The sequence below is a fragment of the Amblyraja radiata genome, chromosome 4 (assembly GCF_010909765.2).
Source record: "Amblyraja radiata isolate CabotCenter1 chromosome 4, sAmbRad1.1.pri, whole genome shotgun sequence".
Classification (NCBI taxonomy): domain Eukaryota; kingdom Metazoa; phylum Chordata; class Chondrichthyes; order Rajiformes; family Rajidae; genus Amblyraja; species Amblyraja radiata.
In genome coordinates this window covers 27920629-27941459 of record NC_045959.1, presented here as the reverse complement: position 1 = coordinate 27941459, position 20831 = coordinate 27920629, and the positions used below count along the sequence as shown (strand labels likewise).

The 20831-nt window shown below is 43.6% G+C and overlaps 2 protein-coding genes across 5 annotated transcripts in view; one reads left to right on the top strand and one right to left on the bottom strand.

The window, feature by feature from the left end:
- Positions 1 to 963: 963 nt before the first annotated feature.
- Positions 964 to 19053, bottom strand: eny2 (ENY2 transcription and export complex 2 subunit). Of its 4 annotated transcripts, none has more exons than XM_033019138.1 (5): positions 18886 to 19053; positions 16132 to 16208; positions 15978 to 16048; positions 4547 to 4621; positions 964 to 1295 (listed from the first exon to the last, which is right to left on the bottom strand). In XM_033019138.1, exons 2-5 carry the CDS (start codon positions 16197 to 16199, stop codon positions 1219 to 1221), a joined length of 291 nt encoding a protein of 96 aa, XP_032875029.1. In that variant the 5' UTR covers positions 16200 to 16208; positions 18886 to 19053; the 3' UTR covers positions 964 to 1218. The 4 variants fall into 4 exon arrangements, with proteins under 4 accessions (XP_032875029.1, XP_032875025.1, XP_032875028.1 ...); XM_033019134.1 differs by lacking the exon at positions 18886 to 19053 and adding an exon at positions 18351 to 18497; XM_033019137.1 differs by lacking the exon at positions 18886 to 19053 and adding an exon at positions 18285 to 18356.
- Positions 18770 to 20831, top strand: part of nudcd1 (NudC domain containing 1) — a 119055-nt gene continuing 116993 nt past the window's right edge. Inside the window, exon 1 of the mRNA XM_033019133.1 lies at positions 18770 to 18908. Coding sequence (XP_032875024.1) covers positions 18794 to 18908 — 115 coding nt within the window. The 5' untranslated portion in view covers positions 18770 to 18793. The remainder of the gene's footprint in view (positions 18909 to 20831) is intronic.

Here is a 20831-nt window from a genome sequence, read left to right as displayed (position 1 = left end):
ACAGCCTTCTATTCAACCATTGTCATTGATTTTTCTAATCTCAAGACCATATTGTGAGCATGAATACAATGATTTACTGTTTTACCTGGAAGGCATGTTTGAAATCCTAGATATGAGAGTAGAAGGGACAATTATTGGATCTTCTGTTTCCTTCGGAAAGTGCCTTGAGAAGAAGTTTTCAGTGGAAATGGAAGAGTGGACTAGGGGGCTGCAGAGCGAATGATCCCTTCAGAATGCTGAAAGGGGAGGGATGTGTGGTGGTGGAATCCTGATGAGGTGGAAACTACAGAATGTCAGCCATCGAAAGTGGAGACTGGGTGAAGGAGAAACCTATCCTTGTTCTGTCTGAGAAGAACCCAAGCCACTTTCTTGGCAGCTCAGCAGAGTACCCCTGAACTGAACTTCCTGTCAATTTAATTCTCCATCCACCTTCCACTTTTACACTGACCTGTCTCCGTCCTCCATCGTTGCTTCAATGCCCACATAAGCTCAAGGAACATCACTTATTCTTCCACCCAGGCACATTGCAGTCCTCAGGACATAATGCTATTTTTATCAATTTCAGGAAACCACCCATACCCCCCACCTCAGCCCCTTCCCCCTCCATTGATGCGATTGTTGCTTTCTGTTTCAACTTGTTTTTTAAATTCCTCCTTTCTCTAATTGCAATTATATAAAAAGTTATTGGGGTGCAGATCAAATTTGTCAAGCAATCAAGCTGTTATTCTTTCTCTCCACCCCCCCCCCCCCCTTCTCAGAAACATGAAACGTGCTTATTTCTTCACTTATCCAGTTCCAATGAAATGATGACAGAGTATTTCCACCATTTTTAGTTTTTGTTAAATAAATAACCTTTCACAGTGGCAGCTTTACAACCCAAAAAGAGAGTGATTGGAACATATAATAACTACACTTACCTCTTGAACAAAAAGTACCATATGATTAAAGCACATCGAGGCAATAATCTTTTCAAAATATCTTTATTTCAACAAACATTTTTTAAACATACCAAGAAAAAGATTGGAGGGCGAGTAAAAAAAGCTGCTTTTGAATCGTGGCTGAGAACGTAAAAAATACAACAATAAATGTATCAAAAATTGTCACAAAGCTGATCACAAAATTAAAACTGTGCAGCTTCAAATGGGAGCCATTTTGATGATTGATTAAATTCATGGTCTGAAATAATAAAGAAGTGGCAAACTAATTTGGGCATCAAGTTTAGAGACTGGCATGCTGAGAAAGAAAGGTCCTTATTCTCTGCAAAAGCTCCTTCTTCACGCTGTCTGGCACCAGGGCTGAAAGAGAGACAATCGCATCAAAACCAGATTTGATGGAATCTTTTAAGCAAAAGCAAACTCGATAAGTCAAAATTCCATCCTGCAATCAGTTTATCTTTCATTATAAAAGACTTATTCAAATTTCTACATGATTTGATTGTCATAACATGATAGCAAGAATGCACCAGCTCAGATTATTTGTGCATCATCTCATTCATCATCTGTAAGATCCAGTGTGTTAATGGAGCAGGCTGCAAATCCCGATTCAAAATCAAGGAATGGGATGGTGAGGGGTTTGGGACCAAAACAACAGTAGAGATAAGAGTATGGGCTCGCGAGAGAGCCACTGCACCAGAATACAACTTTGGCGTTGAGATGAGGATGGAGATTTGTCAACTTGTTATTGAAGACAGATGCACTACATTTCTTATTCTCTCCCTCCCTACCCAAAAACTCCAGTGGAAATTATGACAAATGTGGGCAGGATGATAAACATAAGAATAGTACCAATACTACATATCTCCTCCTCCTGTATCTTTTCTTCTAGTTCTTTGCTAAAAACTTCTCAAACGGTTTGAGATTCTTCTTCTTCAATTGCAATTGACCAGTTGCAGACTTGTTGAAGAGGAAGCCAATCCTCAGTCACTGGTCTTCCTGATGAACTTTACTCGCAATGGGACGAAGACCTCACCCTATCTGGCTATGTTGTTCATTCACTATGACCAAAATTGCTCATAGCCTTCATACCAGACAATCTTTTTTTCTCATTGCAATTCAGCAAGAAATCAGACAGTCCTTAAGTTAGGTGATTCTGTATTTGCCTCCTCTCTGACCTCTTCTGTTTCTTGAGCCTGCCGCACCATTCCATTCACTGAAAATATGCTTATGTTCACTCTATTGTTAAGAACAAGCTAGAATATGTTCCTCTTCCTCCGCTTCCTAGTGGCTTGCATGTTGTTTCAGGTCTTTCCAAAGTTAACAGAGCACTTGCAAAATAAATATATCTGACGAGTTAAATCAGCATGTTTTCAGCATTGTGCAAAAGTGACAAGGTAGGAAAATACAGTAGATACACGAGAGCAAGGTATAAAAAAACTCGCACCTAAATGGATAAAGGCAAGCTAAGACTCAACGGGGTAGTTCAATGATTTCATAAACCAGCTCAGCAGTGGTATTCCCAGAGATATTATGTTTTGATTTTGTTTTAAAGTTTGGACATTGGCACAAGATCAATCATATTGAATATTGCCGCCTTTTACCAGATATGGCAAATCAAAAAAAGTTTAGAGAGCAGGTTAACAAGTTGACAGATTGAATTCAAAGCAAAGAACAATTGAGTTGTATACAAGGAAAGAATATACAATCTCAAAAGAAATTGTTTATACATAGTAGAATTGAGTCATAAGCAGAGTGCAAGCATATCTTTCAAGCTCTAGACTGTGTGGGGCTATGAACGACACTATCAATAATGAAGACAGAACAAGCCCATTGTTTGGAATGGAATGCTCCAGCACAGTCAGGATATTCAAAACATGGAAACAGAAAACACAAGGAACTGCAGATGCCGAAATCTTAAAAACACAAGATGCTCGAGTAACACAGCGATTCAGGCAACATCAATGGAGGGAATGCTTTGGGTCAGGACTCTTCTTCAGACCGATTGTAGTGGGGAGGTAGAAAGCTGAAAATAAGGTGGGGGTGGCATAAAGCCTCGCAAGTGACAGGTGGATGCAGGAACAGTTGGTTTGGTTGGTAGATTGATGGGCAAAAGCTAGAGATGAAAAGGAGACAGATAAGGAGAGAAGAGGGGTCAAATGTAAAGCTAGGGGGTAGAGATATTGGTGGAAGGGAATGGGAGGGGGCAAGAGGGGTGAAATGGGTGTACATGGCGGGGTGAGGCATAGGGAAAAGAGGAAGGAAGAGGGTGGGGAATTGTTACTTGAATTTGGAGAATTCAATTTTCATCCCCTAAACATTCATGAGTCTGAATAAATTTAATGCCCCAAAATATGATCTAACCATGTTCTCCAGAGATGCTGAGTTACTCCAGCACATTGCATCTTTGTTTTTGTAAACCAGCGCCTGCAGTTCCTGGTGTCTACAACGTTCATACCGTTGGGTTATAAATTTTCCGTCGCAAAATTGCAAAATGTTCTTTAGTTTGCGTGTGGTCTCACACTCACGATGGAGGTGGTCCAGGATTGAAAGACCAGCATGGGAATGGGAGTTAAAATGGTTAGCAATCGGGAGATTCAACAGGCCTTTTCAGACCGAGCCCAAGTGTTTTGCGAAATTGTCACCTGATCTACACCTGGTCTTGTCGATGTAAAGGAGGCCATATAGGAGCATCAAATGTAGTAGATGAGGTTTGAAGAGATGCATGTGTCACACATGGAAGGATTGCTGGGGTTCGTGGATTGAGGCGGGAGAGGTGGTATTACATCTGCAGCAATCTCAGGGGAAAGTACTTGGGGAGGGGGTTGTTTTGGAGGGGCAAAAGAGGGGCAAGTTTCATAGGAACAGAAAATAGCACAACAAATGAATATTACAAGTTCAATGTGTAAGGTGCCATGTTGGTAGTGAAAATAACATAACCATCAAACCAGTGAGCTACTGCAGGAATTAATATCCAGGTCAATAATCACTTTGTGGCATCACAACTCAAATTTGGCATTTTGCCCCTCACTAAAGGAATTCAACCGAAGTGTTAAAATTTTAATAGGTTTACCAATAGCACCTTTATCTTCCAGGCCAACTACTCTGCAAAACACAATACTTGCATCTCGATATCCTCATTTCATTAGCAGCCATTCTGCTAGCTAGCTAGCTTATGAATTATTTCCCTAAACCTCTGTCAACATCTCTCATCCCTGAACTTAGAAAAAACATCAACTTTCACTGAAAGATTTAGGTCTCATTCATTTTTGACTGAACAAGCTTCCACAAATACTTTGGACTTTGTCCCATATTAAAAAGGTATCAATCCTATTTAGTGTTATTGTTGATATATTCATTATTTGTTTCAAATTAAATTTGTGAAGCTTAATCAAGGGACAATATTAAGTTCTAACCTTCCCAATAATTTGAGAAATAAATTAAAATTTGGGTACTTTTGCCTCTCCTGAACTGCACCCTCCAAAGTATAACAATTCCAAGTGAACCCTCAAAACAGATTACATACTAAAGCAGGAAGTGGTGCTGTGGAATTATTCACAAATGTATTAGTCATCCCCCCCCCACCAACATCTGCAAATACTCCATATACAGACCTCTTCCTTTTGGAGTTATTTCTGCCACCAAATCATCTACTGTAACATGTTCCAATCCTTTTTCTCTGATCACATCTATAACATATGAAGAAAGCCATTAAAAAGAGGTCAGAAAACATTTATGTCAAAATCTGGTTGTAAGTAGCTCTCTCAACATTTACAATTTTTTAGAGGCACAAGAAACACAGAAAACAGGTGCAGGAGTAGGCCATTCAGCCCGTCTAGCCATTCAATATGATCATGGCTGATCATCCAAAATCAGGACTCAGTTCTGGCTTTTTCCCCCCCATATCCCTTGATTCCCTTAGCCCCAAGAGTTAAATCTAACTCTCTCTTGAACACATTCAGTTAAATGGCCTCTACTGCATTCTGTGACAGTGAATTTCACAGATTCACAACACTCTGGGTGAAAAAGTTTTTCCTCATCTCAGGGCTAAATGACCTACCCCTTATTCTTAAACTGTGACCCCTGGTTCTGGACTCCTCCAACATCGGGAACTTTTTTCCTGCATCTACCCTTTCCAATACTCTAAGAATTGTATATTTTTCTATAAGATCCCTTCTATTCCTTCTAAATTCCAGCAAATACAAGCCCAGACGACCCATTCTTTCATCATACATCAGTCCCGCCATACCAGGAATTTTACTTCGGAGTCACGTGAGTGACTACGTGAAGAACCCGCCAGGACGCATGCGTGTCATATCGCTTCACGCATTGCGAAACGACAGACGGGGTGGAACGACGTTCCCCCGCAGCGGTAAATTTGAAACCACGACCGACAGGCAAGTGAATTGCTCTACGGTCATTTTTTGTTTCCCGCGCTGTTTTTTACAGGGGGAAACTGGACAAAAATAGAGTCCACAAGGGCTGCTTCTAAAGCTGGCTGGGGAGGACCGCGGAGTTGCGGGCAGCCAGCAGCAGCTGAAGGCACCAGCATCACCATGAATGGGATCAGCTGTGCCCGACTTAGCACCCGCGCCGGCCAGATCAACACCACGGCCAGGCGGGAAGGCTACACAGATCAGAGCCGTTGACTCTGACAAGTTGAAACAGCCAGCGGGGGGAGCATTCCCCTGCAGCGGCAAGTTTTTTAAAAACCAAGACCGACAGGTAAGGGAATTACTGCGGTCATGCTTTGTTTCCCGTGCTGGTTTTCATAGGGGGAAACTATGGACAGGAGTCCACAAGGGCTGCACTGGCTGGGAAGAACTACGGCATGGCGGACAGCCAGCAGCGGCTTACGACACCAGATCACCGTTAGTGGGATCAGCTGTGCCCGACTTGGCTGACAAGTCGAACTGCAAAGAAATGCCGCGGGGACCAGCGTTACTGGGGCCAAATGGAGCAGCTTATGGAGCACATGCTCCACTGTGACAGACTCTGGGAGATGGAGTCTAGTCACAATGGGTATATAATACACCCATGGCAGCACCTTATCAGGGCTGCACAGTGCATCTCCCTCGACAGAGGGGAGTACTGGGAGCCAATTCTGGGCTGGCTCTGAAGAGGGGTTTTGCTTAAGGAAGAAATCAGTGTGCAGGGGGTGCAAGAACAAGGAAACCTCCTGGAAAAGGAGTCCAAGTTTGTACATCTAAAAACAACTACAGGAACATGGCTGTAATAGACACTACTGCCAAATATTTGGCACCGGAAAATGGGTATCCCTCAAAAAATTTCCCACGGTGAACAGTTACATCTGAAAACACATTGGAACGGGAGTCAGAAGGCAGGATGTTTAGCAAAGACGCTGTGGCATTATTCTGCAATACGGAGTATGAGGTTAATAGTCTCAGGAGAACGCCATCCGCCCAGCTTTAAACCCCAAGTTTGCAGAGCTGTGCAGACCTGGAGGGATTAAACCACCAATATTACCACTTGGGGGCAAAACAGGTAAAAGAGCTCAATAAGGAGGCCAATACCCTGGGGCTCATAAAGGCGGCAACAGGCAGGATCTCCTACACACGACAACAGCACCTCCACGCACCCACCAGCAGGAAGACACACAGAAGCTGGTGAAAGCTCAAAGGCCGGGCTACAGGACAGAGGTCTTTTAGGCCTGGCCCAGACCGGCCTTCGTGGAAGACGTGCAACCCCAAATCCAAAAACCGACGCCACAACCTCTACGGCGACTGCAAGGAAGAAAACAAACTTTCCACTGGTCACCATGGAGGTAGGGGGGTCTGGTCTCCCAGAAAACAGGAGGTGTAAATAACACAAATTGATGTGTAGATTACATTTTCTTGGGAGGCATGGAGTGCAATAACTACTAACACTTATTTTCTACCTAGTGTTCAGGGATATACAATTGAATTTGTGCACAAAATTTCCCGGTTCAGCATGTACCGAACTGAACGTTCGTGCCTTCACGATAAGAAAAACTGGAAGCGCATGCTGAACTGGAGAGGCTAGATGCTAGGGAATCATGGGGAAATCCCAACACGACTCTTTGGAATTCGTGTCAATATCTTTACGAAAAACAAAAAGATGTGGTTACCAATCATTCAGGTCTGACAAACCTGAATACATTGTGCAGTAAATTCATTCGAAATTGGAAACCTTTGTTACTGCCAAACAATTGATTCCATAGGCTACTTTATGAATTGCATCCATTAAAAGATGCTTACTATACGGTGCCTATGCGGAAGGATTTTAGACGTTATTAATTCTAAGCTAACACCTTCCACCACTAAGGACTACTTGGGTTCACCTTTGACTCAGTCTACATGTGGGTAACTTATCAAAGGAAGGTACAGACTTAACTGAGGCCAACAACCTCATTGACATCAGTAAACCACCTATTCGACTGGTAGCAAGGGTAATTGGCAATACTGTGGCCTTTCCAGCCACACTGTTTGACCTTTGTATTACCAATAATTACAAGGACAAAGGTATAAGCACTTAAAATCAATACTGGTCATGTGTAGAGACCAATGAGGCTACCAATCTAAGCAATCACGGAATTACAATTATAGGGGAAATATTGGGCATTGTTCAAACCCTATCATTGTCAGCAACCATTCAGTGGTGCTACAAACTGATGCCAGTGTTCATGGTTGGCGTGTTACTAACCCCATCTCTAGTTGTGGATATAGATGGGATGCACAAGAAGCATAATTGCTTCAGATACATGTCATAAACTACTTGGAAATGTTGGGTGCGTTCTATGGACTAAAATCATACTGTTCAGAAATGCATCACCTGCATGTTAGACTACAGATTGATAACACCACCATGGTGACATATACTAACTACATGGGTGGAATCAAATTGGTATCATGTGATAATCCGGCTAACACAATTTGGCAATGGTGTATTCAGAAAAACATTTGAATATCAGCTAGTTACCTACCAGGTAACCTCAAATTTAGTGGCAGACACCAGGTCACGCAAATTCATGACAAACATCGAATGGATGTTGGACCGCAAAGTGTCTGCTGATATTGTAGCATGATATGAAACACCAGAGATTGATCTATTGCATCTCGGCTTAATCACCAGTTGCCTACCTGTGTTTCTTGGGAATCAGACTGGGGCATCAGCGATGGATGCCTTCTCGCTGCATTGGGGGGGGGGGAATTGTTCTTTCTATGCATTCCCTCCTTTCTGCCTCATCAGTCGGGTATTACGCAAAATACAACTAAACATGGCTCTCCGTTCCAAAATAACCAGATTGTTGGTTCATTCCGTAACGGGCGGGAAAATCATCCCTACCATAATAGGACAAATGTGTTCATCAGCAGAATCTTAAGTAACCATTTCCGGACCTGGGACCAACGAACCGAACAATGAACATATACAGCGGCTCACAGGCAGTCCACGAAGAAACTATATCGGGTCCACATCAGGAAGTGGGAAATATTGTTCTAGGAACATCACTACTGTACAACGAACAAAACGTCTGTTCTGGAATTCCTGGCAGGCCTCCATTATGATGGGGGGCTCAGTTACAGTGCCATTAACTGCACCAGAAGTGCCCTTTCAGCATATCTATGGCGAGGATCAGAGCGTCATTCTGTTGGGACTCACCCCCTGGTAACCAAACTTATGAGGGGAATTTTTTAATATCAATCCCCCAATTATGTCTGTCTTGAAGCTGTCGTGGCACTGTAATTTCCTGTAAAGGATTATTAAAGGTATAATCAATCAATCGAACCAAGTACTCTCAAATATGGGATGTGAGTATTGTCCTAACGTTGCTAAGGAACTGGTCTCCAGCAACAGCTCTGTCCCTGCAAAAACTGACGCATAAAACAGTCATGCTGATGGCTTTGGTCACAGCACAAAGGGTACAGTCTTTACATAAGTTAAGGCTGGACAATATGACTTCTTCAACAAGAAATATAACTTTTCATGTTCACGAATTAGTCAAACAGAACAGACCGGGACCATCAGGCCTCAAAATAGAATTTAGGGCTTACCCTATAGATGATCGTTTCTGTATAATAAGACATTTATTGTTATATATGGAGAACACAAAAAACATCAGAGGCTATGAGATGGCACTACTAATCAGCCACAAGTAACCCCACAAAAAAGTGTTGGTTCAAACTATTTCCAGATGGCTGAAACAGGTTTTAACAACAGCTGGAGTGGATACTAACATATTCAAATCTCATTCCACCAGGGCTGCAGCTACATCGGCAGCTATGGAGTTGGACGTACCGATGGACCAAATCCTGGAGACAGCAGGATGGTCAAGGGAAAAAACGTTCCAACAATTCTACCATAAACCAGTGGTTAAACCTGGAACTTTTCCAGAATCAATTTTAAGTTCTGTAATATGATTTCACCCCATGAAATAGGGGCTATAATTTGTTGTTAATACCTTTATCATGGATTTCAATGTCGGATTCATGTTTAAACATGTTAACACAATTCCTCCCTTAGTCAATTAAGGCAGATGTGATGCATGGACTCGTTTCCACGGCATGAAATCACAGAGCTTTGAAATCTTTACGTAGTCACTCACGTGACTCCGAAGTAAAATAGTAAGATTAAACAAGAATTTACCAGTTCGAAGTTTGATCGCTATTTTATGAGGAGTAACGTTGAAGGATTACGTGCCCTCCGCTCCCACCCTTGATCATACAGTTCAACTGGTATCCTCTTCTCTAATCTTACTATGTTCAGTCATTACTGTTATCTGTGATTTCACACCGCTGCTTTGAAGAATGACACGCATGCGTCCTGGCGGGTTCTTCACGTAATCCCTCAACGTTACTCCTCATAAAATAATGATCAAACTTCGAACTGGTAAGTTCTCGTTTAATCTTACTATTAACCTGGTGAACCTATGCTGCACACCTTCAATGTCAAGAATGTCCTTCCTCAAATTAGGAGACCAAATACATAATACTACAGGTGTGGTCTTACCAGAGCCCCGTACACCTCCGCAGGATCCGTACACCTCCGTAGGATCTCCTTGCTACAAAACGCGAATCTTCTCGCAATGAAGGTCAATATGCCATTAGCTTTCTTCACTGCCTGCTGTACCTGCATGCTTACTTTCAGTGACTGATGTTCAAGGACACCCAGGTCTCGTTGCACCTCCCCTTCTCCTAATCTGACACCATTCAGATAATAATCTCCCTTACTGTTCTTGCCACCAAAGTGGATAACTTCATATTTATCCACATTATACTTCATCTGCCATGCTTCTGCCAACTCGCCCAACCTATCCAAGTCACCTGCAGCCTCACAGCATCCTCCTCGCAGCTCACACCACCACCCAGCTTTGTGTAATCCGCAAACTTAGAGATGTTACATTGAATTCCCTCGTCTAAATCGTTGCATTTGTAAACAACTGGGGTCCCAGCATCGAGCCTTGCATCAGATGCTGGAATCTGAAACAAAAAGAGAGCTGCTGCTTGAACTCAGCAGGCCAGTCAGCATCTGTGTAGGGAAATGGATAAGGTCAAGATCCTTATTCAAATCTGAATAAAAGGTTAATTAACTCAAAACATTGACTGCCCATTTCCCTATACAGATACAGCCTGACCCACTGAGTTCCTCCAGCAATTCTCCTTCAGAAGCTCTCCTTCAGATTTTACACTTTTGAAATCCATTGGATTAAAGGTAATTGCTTCACATTAGATATCATAAAAATTATTCATGAACACTACCAAGAATTCATTTTTATGATTTGGATATCATAAAAATTGCTCGCCAAATTCAGCTGTGTGATGAGTACTCAGAAACAGGCCAAGCGCAAATAGATCTCGATGGTGATTCCTCACTTTTCTCTATCTCCTACTATTGATAGTGCAAACTCAGAGATGAAGTGAATTAGGAGTAATAGAGTGACTGAGTTCCACAGCGTGGAAAAAGGTTCTTCATCCCACCATTTTATACCATCATTTTTGCCCATTTATGCAGCATTGATGTACAGAGGGATCTTGGGGTCCAATTCCATAGCTCCTTGAAAGTGGCAACACAAGTGGATGGCGTGCTTGATTTAATCGGTTGGGGCCTTGAGTATAAGAGTCCCCAGCTTAAAAGGACTTTGGTTAGGCTGCACTTGGAGTACAGCTTGCAGTTCTGGTCTCCCCATTACAGAAATGATGAGGAGGCTTTGCAGAGAGAGGTTTATTAGAATGCTGCCAAGATTAGAGATTACCTCTGGATTGGTGTCCCTGGAATTTGAGGCTGAGGGGAGACATGACATGATAGAAGAATATAAAATTATGAGAGGCAGTCAGAACCTTTTTTCCCCCCATGTTGGGAATCTCAAATACTAGAGGGAATAGCTTCAAGGGACAAGGTTTAAATGAGATGTGCATGGAAAGTCATTGCTTAGAGATGATGTTTGAGGCAACGTATGATAGTGTCATTTAAGAGGCTTCAAGATAGGTGTATGAAAGCGCAGAGAATGGATGGATAAGGTTCACATGCAGGCTGAGGAGATTAGTTTAACTAAGCATCATGTTGGGTATGTACATTGTGGGCTGACAAGCTTAATTCTGTACTGCACTGTTAGACAATAGGCACTAGGTGCAAGAGCAGGCCATTCAGCCCTTCGAGCCTTCGAGCCAGCACCGCCATTCACTGTGAATGGCTGATCATCCATATTCAATACCCCGTTCCGGCCTTCTCACCATATATCCTGACTCCGCTGTCTTTATGAGCTCTATCTAACTCTCTCTTGAAAGCATCCACAGAATTGGCCTTCAATGCCTTGAGGCAGAGAATTCCACAGATTCACAACTTTCTGGGTAAAAAAGTTTTTCCTCATCTCCGTGCTAAATGGCCTACCCCTTATTCATAATCTGTGGCCCCTGATTCTGGACGCGACATCCCAACATCGGGAACATGTTTCCAGCCTCTTGCGTGTCTAATCCCTAAATAATCTTATATGTTTCAATAAGATGCCCTCTCATCCTTATAAATGCCAGAGTATACAAGCCCAGCCGCTCCATGCCATCAACATATGATAGTCCCGCCATCCCGGGAATTAACGTCGTGAACCTACGTTGCACTCTCTCAATAGCAAGAATGTCCTTCCTAAAATTTGGTGACCAAAACGGCACACAATACTCCAGGTGCGGTCTCATTAGCACCCTGTACAACTGCAGGACCTCTTTGCTCTAAAACTCAACTCCTCTTGTTACGAGGGCCAACATGCCACTAGCTTTCTTCACTGCCTGCTGTACCTGCATGCTTACTTTCAGTGAGTGATGAACAAGGACCCAGCAGATCTCTTTGTACTTCCCCTTTTCCGAACTTGACACCATTCAGATAATAATCTGCCTTCCTGTTTTTGCCACCAAAGTGGATAACCTCACATTTATCCACATTAAACTGCATCTGCCATTTCACCCAACCTGTCCAAGTCACCCTGCATCCTCATAGCATCCTCCTCACAGTTCACACTGCCATCCAGCTTTGTGTCATCTGCAAATTTGCTGTTACTTTGAATCCCTTCATCTAAATCATTGATGTATATTGTAAATAGCTGCAGTCCCAGCACCGAACCTTGCGGCACCCCACCAGTCACTGCCTGTCATTCTGAAAGGGACCCGTTAATCCCTACACTTTGTTTCCCGTCTGCCAACCAATTTTCTACCCATGTCAGTACCCTACCCCCAATACCATGTGCTCTAATTATGCCCACTAATCTCCTACGTGGGACCTTATCAAATGCTTTCTGAAAGTCCAGGTACACTCCATCCACTGGCTCTCCCTTGTCCATTTTCCTAGTTACATCCTCAAAAAATCCAGATTAGTCAAGCACGATTTCCCCTTTGTAAATCCATGCTGACTCGGACCGATCCGGTTACTGCTTTCCAAATGTGCCGCTATTTCATCTTTTATAATTGACTTCAGCATCTCCCCCACCACCGATGTCCAGCGAACTGGTCTATAATTCCCTGTTTTCTCTCTCCCGCCTTTCTTAAAAAGTGGGATACCATTTGCTACCCTCCAATCCACAGGAACTGATCCGGAATCTATAGAACATTGGAAAATGATCACCAATGCATCCATGATTTCTGGAGCCAATTCCTTAAGTACCCTGGGATGCCGACCATCAGGCCCTGGGGATTTATCAGCCTTCAGTCCCATCAGTCTACGCAACACCATTTCCTGCCTAATGTGAATTTTCTTCAGTTCTTCCGTCACTAGATCCTCTGGCCATTAATACATCAGGGAAATTGTTTTTGTCTTCCTTAGTGAAGACGGATCCAAAGTACCTGTTCAACTCATCTGCCATTTCCTTGCTCCCCATAATAAATTCACCTGTTTCAGTCTTGAAGGGTTCAACTTTGGTCTTAACTAATTTTTTCCTCTTCACATACCTAAAGAAGCTTTTACTAACCTCCTTTATAATCTTTGTTAGCTTACCTTCGTATCTCATCTTTACTCCCCGCATTGCCTTTTTAGTTATCTTCTGTTGCTCTTTAAAAGTTACTCAATCCTCTGGCTTCCTGCTCATCTTTGCTATGTTATACTTATCTTTTATTTTTATACTGTCCTTGATTTCCTTTGTCAGCCACAGTCGCCCCTTAGTCCCCTTGGAATCTTTCTTCCTCTTTGGTATGAGCTGATCCTGCACCTTCTGTATTATTCACAGAAATACCTGCCATTGTTGTTCCACTGTCATCCCTGCTAGGGTATCTTTCCAGTCAACTTTGGCCAGCTCTGTCCCTTGTACAACTGTAATACTGACACTTCCCATTTTCTCTTCTCCCTCTCAAATTGTAGATTAAAACATCATATTATGGTCACTACCTTCTAATGGCTCCTTTACCTCGAGTTTTCTTATCAAATCCGGTTCATTACACAACACTAAATCCAGAATCGCCTTCTCCCTGGTTAGTTCTTGTACAAGCTGCTCTAAGAATCCATCAAGGAAGCACGCCACAAACTCCCTTTCTTGGAGTCCAACACCAACCTGATTTTCCCAGTCTACCTGCATGTTGAATTCTCCCATAACAACCGTAGCATTACATTCCACATGCGACATGCCAACTTTAACTCTCGATTCAACTTGCACCCTATATCCAGGCTATTGTTTGGGGATGGGGGCTGTAGATAACTCCCATTAGGTTATTTTTCCCCGTACAATTTCTCAGTTCTATCCATACTGACTTTACATCTCCTGATTCTGTCTCACCCCTCGCAAGGGACTGAATTTCATTGGTCACCAATGAAATTGTTACCCCACCCCCTCTGCTCACCTTTCGGCCATACCGTTAGGACGTATACCCTTGAATATTCAGTTCCCAGCTCTGGTCCTCTTGCAGCCATGTCTCTGTAATTCCCACAACATCGTACTTGTCAATTTCTAAGTGAGCCTCAGGCTCATCCACTTTATTTCTTATACTTCGTGCATTCATATATACTTGTAATCCATTACTCCCATCACCCTTCACATCGATTCCTATTTCACTGGACTTACTCTCCTACCCCTTCATGAGCTTTCTGCCCATTAAATTCTGGTGGTCTTTCTTAACTTTTCTTATATTCTCTTTCCCTTTAACGCCATCCTTATATCTCCAGTTTTCTCCTCCCCCCCCCCCCCCCCCCCCCAACTATTTAGTTTAAACACACCTGTGTAGCAGTGACAAAGCTGCCTGCCAGAATGCTGATCCTCCTCCTGTTCAGGTGCAACGCGTCCTTTTTGTACAATTTACCCTTCCCCCAAAACAGATCCCAGTGGTCTAAGAATCCAAACCCCTGCCCCAGCTCCTCAGCCACATAGTCAGATCCTCTATCTCCCTGTTCCTGCCCTCACCAGCACAAGGAACTGGAAGCAAACTGGAGATAACCACCCTGGAGGTCCTGCTTTTCAGCCTTCTTCCGAGTTCTCTGAAGTCCCGCTGCAGAATGTCTTTCCTCAACGTCATTTGTGCCGACATGCACTACCACTTCCGGCTGCTCCTCTTCATCCTTGAGAATGCCATGACGTCCTGGATCCTGGCACCAGGGAGGCAACACACCACCCTTGACTCCCACCTGTTGCCGCAGAAACCCGTCTATACCTCTCATGATGGAGTCCCCAACTACCACGGCTCTGTCTGACGTCTGCCTCTTCGGTTATGCCTCAGCGTCATCTTTTGACTCGGAGACCTGTCCCCGACTCATAATGGCACTGTCTTCTGTCCCGACAGTTTCCAAGAGGGTGAACCTATTTTCAAGAGGTACATCCCCTGGGGTCTCCTGTACTCCAAGCTTCCTTGCCTTCCCCATCGTCACCCACTTTCTCTCTTTGGGGATCTCCGGTGTAACAATCTCACTGTAGGTCCTGTCCAGGAAACTCTGGTTTTCCCGGATGATCCCGAGGTCATCAAGTTGCTTCTCCAGTGCCCCAACACAGACTTTCAGGAGGTAGACAAAGGTGCTGGAGAAACTCAGCGGGTGCAGCAGCATCTAAGGAGCGAAGGAAATAGGCAACGTTTCGGGCCGAAACCCTTCTTCAGACTGTCATCAGACTGCCATTCTGCTCTTGATTCTGTCCCACCATTCAGCAAGATCAAACCCGATCTTCACGGTTCCTATTTCCCTTGGTTCAAAAGTCTACCATCCTTAATAAACAACAGAGCATACCTAGCCATTCACAAAATACATTTCTGCTCATCTTATTTCTAAATAACTAACCCCTTACCCAGAGAGGGTCCAGTTTCCCATATTTCACTCAATTTGTTTTTTTTACCCCATCTTTCGCTAGTCACTTATTTATTTTCTTCAGCCTCCTTATCTTCCATTATTAGAAAAATATTGACTTGAAGGATAAATTATATTGATTTATCATGTTACATGGACATTTTTAAACATACAAGTCCATGTCCTTTCCTCAGCCAACGATATGGACCCAGTGCAAAAACCCAATTCTCACGTATGAGGAATCAGCCTGCAGTCTAATTTCCTCAATATAAACACACTCTATGCACCAAGATCTCTTTGGGCAGCCCTCTTCCCCCAATCAATGTGTACCTTTGCAGTGTGCTTTTAACTGATCTTTCCATCCACATTCAGTGAGTTTTGCTCTGAGCAACTCCTTCAGTCTGGAGACAAAAGAGAGTAGGTTAGAACAATGTCCCAATTATTTAGAAAATCTGAAGTACATTCAAGATGGAAATTGCCTTACCGTTCTCGTTCGCCTGTTTCTATCAGCTTCTGGTTTATTGTTGCTCGGAGTTGTGCGTCTTTATTCATTTCGGATAGCTTAAATTCCAAGAAAACACAAGATTATGGAAAATTAGAAGCCTTTATTTTAACATCTAAATTTTGCCAGGGCTGAGTTAAGCAAGCTTATCACTGACTTTTAGGACATTTAAACACTTCATGATTGTTTAGGGTTCAGGCCCCAAACAGCAGATTAGAATGTTATTTATAAATGTCAGAAACTTCAAAGGTGTCAGACAAATAATTTATTTCATGAATAAAACATGAGGCTTTTAGAAGGTACACAAAAATGCTGGAGAAACTCAGCGGGTGCAGCAGCATCTATGGAGCGATGGAAATAGGTAACATTTCGGGCCGAAACCCTTCTTCAGACTGATAGGGGGTGGCGGGGAGAAGGAAGGAAAAAGGAGGAGGGGGAGCCCGAGGGCTGGGGGATGGGAGGAGACAGCTCGAGGGCTAAGGAAGGGGAGGAGACAGCAAGGGCTAACAAAATTGGGAGAATTCAATGTTCATCCCCGCCGGATGCAGGCTCCCCAAGCGGAATATGAGGTGCTGTTCCTCCAATTTACGGCGTTGCTCACTCTGGCAATGGAGGAGACCCAGGACAGAGAGGTCAGATTGGGAATGGGAGGGGGAGTTGAAGTGCTGAGCCACCGGGAGGTCAGGTAGGTTCTTGCGGACCGAGCGGAGGTGTTCGACGAAACGATCGCCCAACCTCCGCTTAGTCTCACCGATGTAGATCAGCTGACATCTAGTGAGGCTTTTAGACGTGTGCCCATTTTCTTCAACATATTGGACACGACCTGTGCAAAACAAAACTGAGTGTCTTGTATAAGCAGATAGACAAGTCGGATGGGAGATAAACAAGTTAACCACAAAATAGTTCTGTTTGGGAAAATGCCTGTTTTCAATTAGTTTCTAGGTATCTAGATATAGTTAATGGGTTTCCCGTCATCTTTTAACCTCTCTCGTTATTACTTCACACTGAGCAGTGTATGTCGATGCAATATAAAGCACAGGAGGGATTGAGGTAACAAAAGCTGAGATTGGTTGGTCTCCATGAGATTTAAAACAAATCTCTTCCTGTATCTCTCAGCTCCCATCCAATGGTCAGTGTATACCCATGTGTCAATATAATGCGCCAGTCTGAAGAAGCGACTCGATCCTAAATGTCACCCAATTCTTCTCTCCAGAGATGCTACCTGTCACGCTGAGTTACTCCAGCATTTTGTGTCTATCTTCGGTCAATATTACAACAACATAATACATATACGATGACTGATATTGGAAATAAATATAGTCACATTTAGTAACATTTTGACATATTACTCTGAACTCCAAATTTGCAAACTTGCAGGATAAGGTAGCTATTGACCAAAAAAAAAAAAATGCCATGTGGAATTTAACGTGCAGAACTGCAAGGAGATTCACTTTGGCAGAAGGAATGAAAAAAGTATAGATTTAACAGGATTATTCTAAAATAAGATTAGTATTAACACTGGCATTCTGGGCCTCAAGTACGCAGATCTTTGAAGGAGGCAGGACATATTGATACAGTAATTAAGGAAATTGATCTTGTGATTCACAAGTAAAGGTATTGCGAATAAGAGCAGGGAAGTTGTGCCAAACATTTCTAAAACTCTGTTTAATCCACAGACTATTATGTCTAGCTCATGTCACGACACTTTAGGAAGCTTACAGCGATTCTCAAAACTGTACAGGGAAAATTTACCAGAATGGTTCTGGGGATGTGAGATTCTTATCTACAAGGTATGGTTGGAAAAGTAAGAAATGGTCTCCGAGGGAAGGAGGCGTTGAAGTGAGTTTTGCTCACAAGTGAGTTGTACAAGGTTATGATGCCTTTATACAACGGACACCGCAACAATTATCCCAATTTACTGGTAATATGAATACTTTTGTTAATCATTGATTGTAACTCTTAGGCAGCAAGTTCCAAGTGCGATAAAAAATTAACCCCCTCCCCATCCCAACAAAAATTACATCCCTAGCCAGCCTCACCCTGACGGCTTCATCTTCCTTTACATCCCCTCCCCTCCGACTTTTCCTGCAGCAACCCACTCATACCCAACCCCCAAAGCTCCTCCTCCCACCTACCCTTCTCCCTGGCCACCTTTACACCCGTATCCCCCGTCGCCGCAGGCAAGCTCTGCCCTTCCTCACCTCCTCGGCCCCCAACACCTCGGATCCAAGGAGACGGTGCTCATCCACGCTGCTTCCCCCAACACCCGCGCTCCTGCACATTTGTTCCCCACGCAATCAACAGCCGACAACTGGAGATAATTCAAAATGACCAGAAGGCGGAAAAATGACACCAAATGGAAACAATCTATTCATTTGTGTTGCTTTTAAAAGCAAAACTTACAACGGGAGTTGCAGGTGCGCTGTTACTAATCTCCCCCCCTCTCGTCAATAACATCGACCACAAAGAAATCAAACTTGATCGCAGCACATGACCATAGGTTAAATGATATGGCTGTTCTCAAATATAATACTCCATGTTTAAAATATATTCCAATATTTGAGATGTTAATAAATGGAACATCCACCGGGAACTACAACTCCCGTCATGCTCGCCGCTTGCGCGTCGGTGTTGACGGAGCGCGATGGCGGCGGCCAACTGCTCCCTGACTGTGGACAGGCAGCTCATTGACGCCAAATTTGAGAGTTACCGGCTATCGCTGGAGCCGCTGCCCACCTACACCGTGAACCTGGATGGCGGTGAGTTCAGACAATGATGCGGGAGGCTCCATAATAAGGTGCGCGGAAGAGAAGTACTGAGTTGCATTGCTCTAGCGTCCCGTCTCAGCGAGCTGGGCCCGAGCTTGCAGATGGATCCCGCCAACAGCACAGTGATTGGACAGGCCAGCACTGAGCACTGCTGCTCAAAGCTCCTCTAGTATCTTTGCTGCTGCTCTTTGCTCTTCTAAACGGATACAGTGAAGGTTGGAAACACTAAGATGGTCAAGCGATACCTTTGAAGAAAGCGAGAAGTGACAGCACAGGAGGTTGAGATGTGATCTTGGGTGTATTAAATCATTAGAGGCATAGTGTGGAATGCACTTAGTCTTTTTAGTAGGGGGAATAAAAGAAGGCATGGGTTTTAGTGCGAGGGGAAAGATTTATCAGGAAATTGAGTGACAACTTTATACACAGATGTTGCTGGGAACATGGAACAAGCTGTCAGAGGAAGTATTTGATGCAGGTACAATAACAACATTAAATATATATTTGGAGAAGTACGTGGATAGAAACCATAGAAAATAGGTGCAGGAGTAGGCCATTCGGCCCTTCGAGCCTGCACCGCCATTCAATATGATCATGGCTGATCATCCAACTCAGTATCCCGTACCTGCCTTCTCTCCATACCCCCCTGATCCCTTTAGCCACAAGGGCCACATCTAACTCCTTCTTAAATATAGCCAATAAACTGGCTTCAACTACCTTCTGTGGCAGAGAGTTCCAGAGATTCACCACTCTCTGTGTGAAAAAAGTTTTTCTCATCTCGGTCCTAAAGGATTTCCCCTCTATCCTTAAGCTGTGACCCCTTGTCCTGGACTTCCTCAACATCGGGAACAATCTTCCTGCATCTAGCCTGTCCAACCCATTAAGAATTTTGTAAATTTCTATAAGATCCCCCCTCAATCTCCTAAATTCTAGCGAGTACACGGCAAGTCTATCCAGTCTTTCTTCATATGAAAGTCCTGACATCCCAGGAATCAGTCTGGTAAACCTTCTCTGCCCTCCCTCTATGGCAATATTGTCCTTCCTCAGATTTGGAGACCAAAACTGTACGCAATACTCCAGGTGTGGTCTCACCAAGACCCTGTACAACTGCAGTAGAACCTCCCTTCTCCTATACTCAAATCCTTTTGCTATGAATGCTAACATACCATTTGCTTTCTTCACTGCCTGCTGCACCTGCATGCCTACTTTCAATGACTGGTGTACCATGACACCCAGGTCTCGTTGCATCTCCCCTTTTCCTAATTGGCCACCATTTAGATATAAGTCTGCTTTCCTGTTTTTGCCACCAAAGTGGATAACCTCACATTTATCCACATTATACTGCATCTGCCATGCATTTGCCCACTCACCCAGCCTATCCAAGTCACCTTGCAGCCTCCTAGCATCCTCCTCACAGCTAACACTGCCCCCCAGCTTAGTGTCATCCGCAAACTTGGAGATGTTGCATTCAATTCCCTCGTCCAAATCATTAATATATATTGTAAGTAGCTGGGATCCCAGCACTGAGCCTTGCGGTACCCCACTAGTCACTGCCTGCCATTCTGAAAAGGACCCGTTTACTCCTACTTTTTGCTTCCTGTTTGCCAGCCAGTTCTCTATCCACATCAATACTGAACCCCCAATACCATGTGCTTTAAGTTTGTATACTAATTTCTTATGTGGGACCTTGTCAAAAGCCTTCTGAAAGTCCAGATATAACACATCCACTGGTTCTCCCCTATCCACTCTACTAGTTACATCCTCGAAAAATTGTATAAGATTCGTCAGACATGATTTACCTTTTGTAAATCCATGCTGACTTTGTCCAATGATTTCACCGTTTTTCAAATGTGCTGCTTTCCCATCTTTAATAACTTACTCTAGCAGTTTCCCCACTACCGATGTTAGACTAACTGG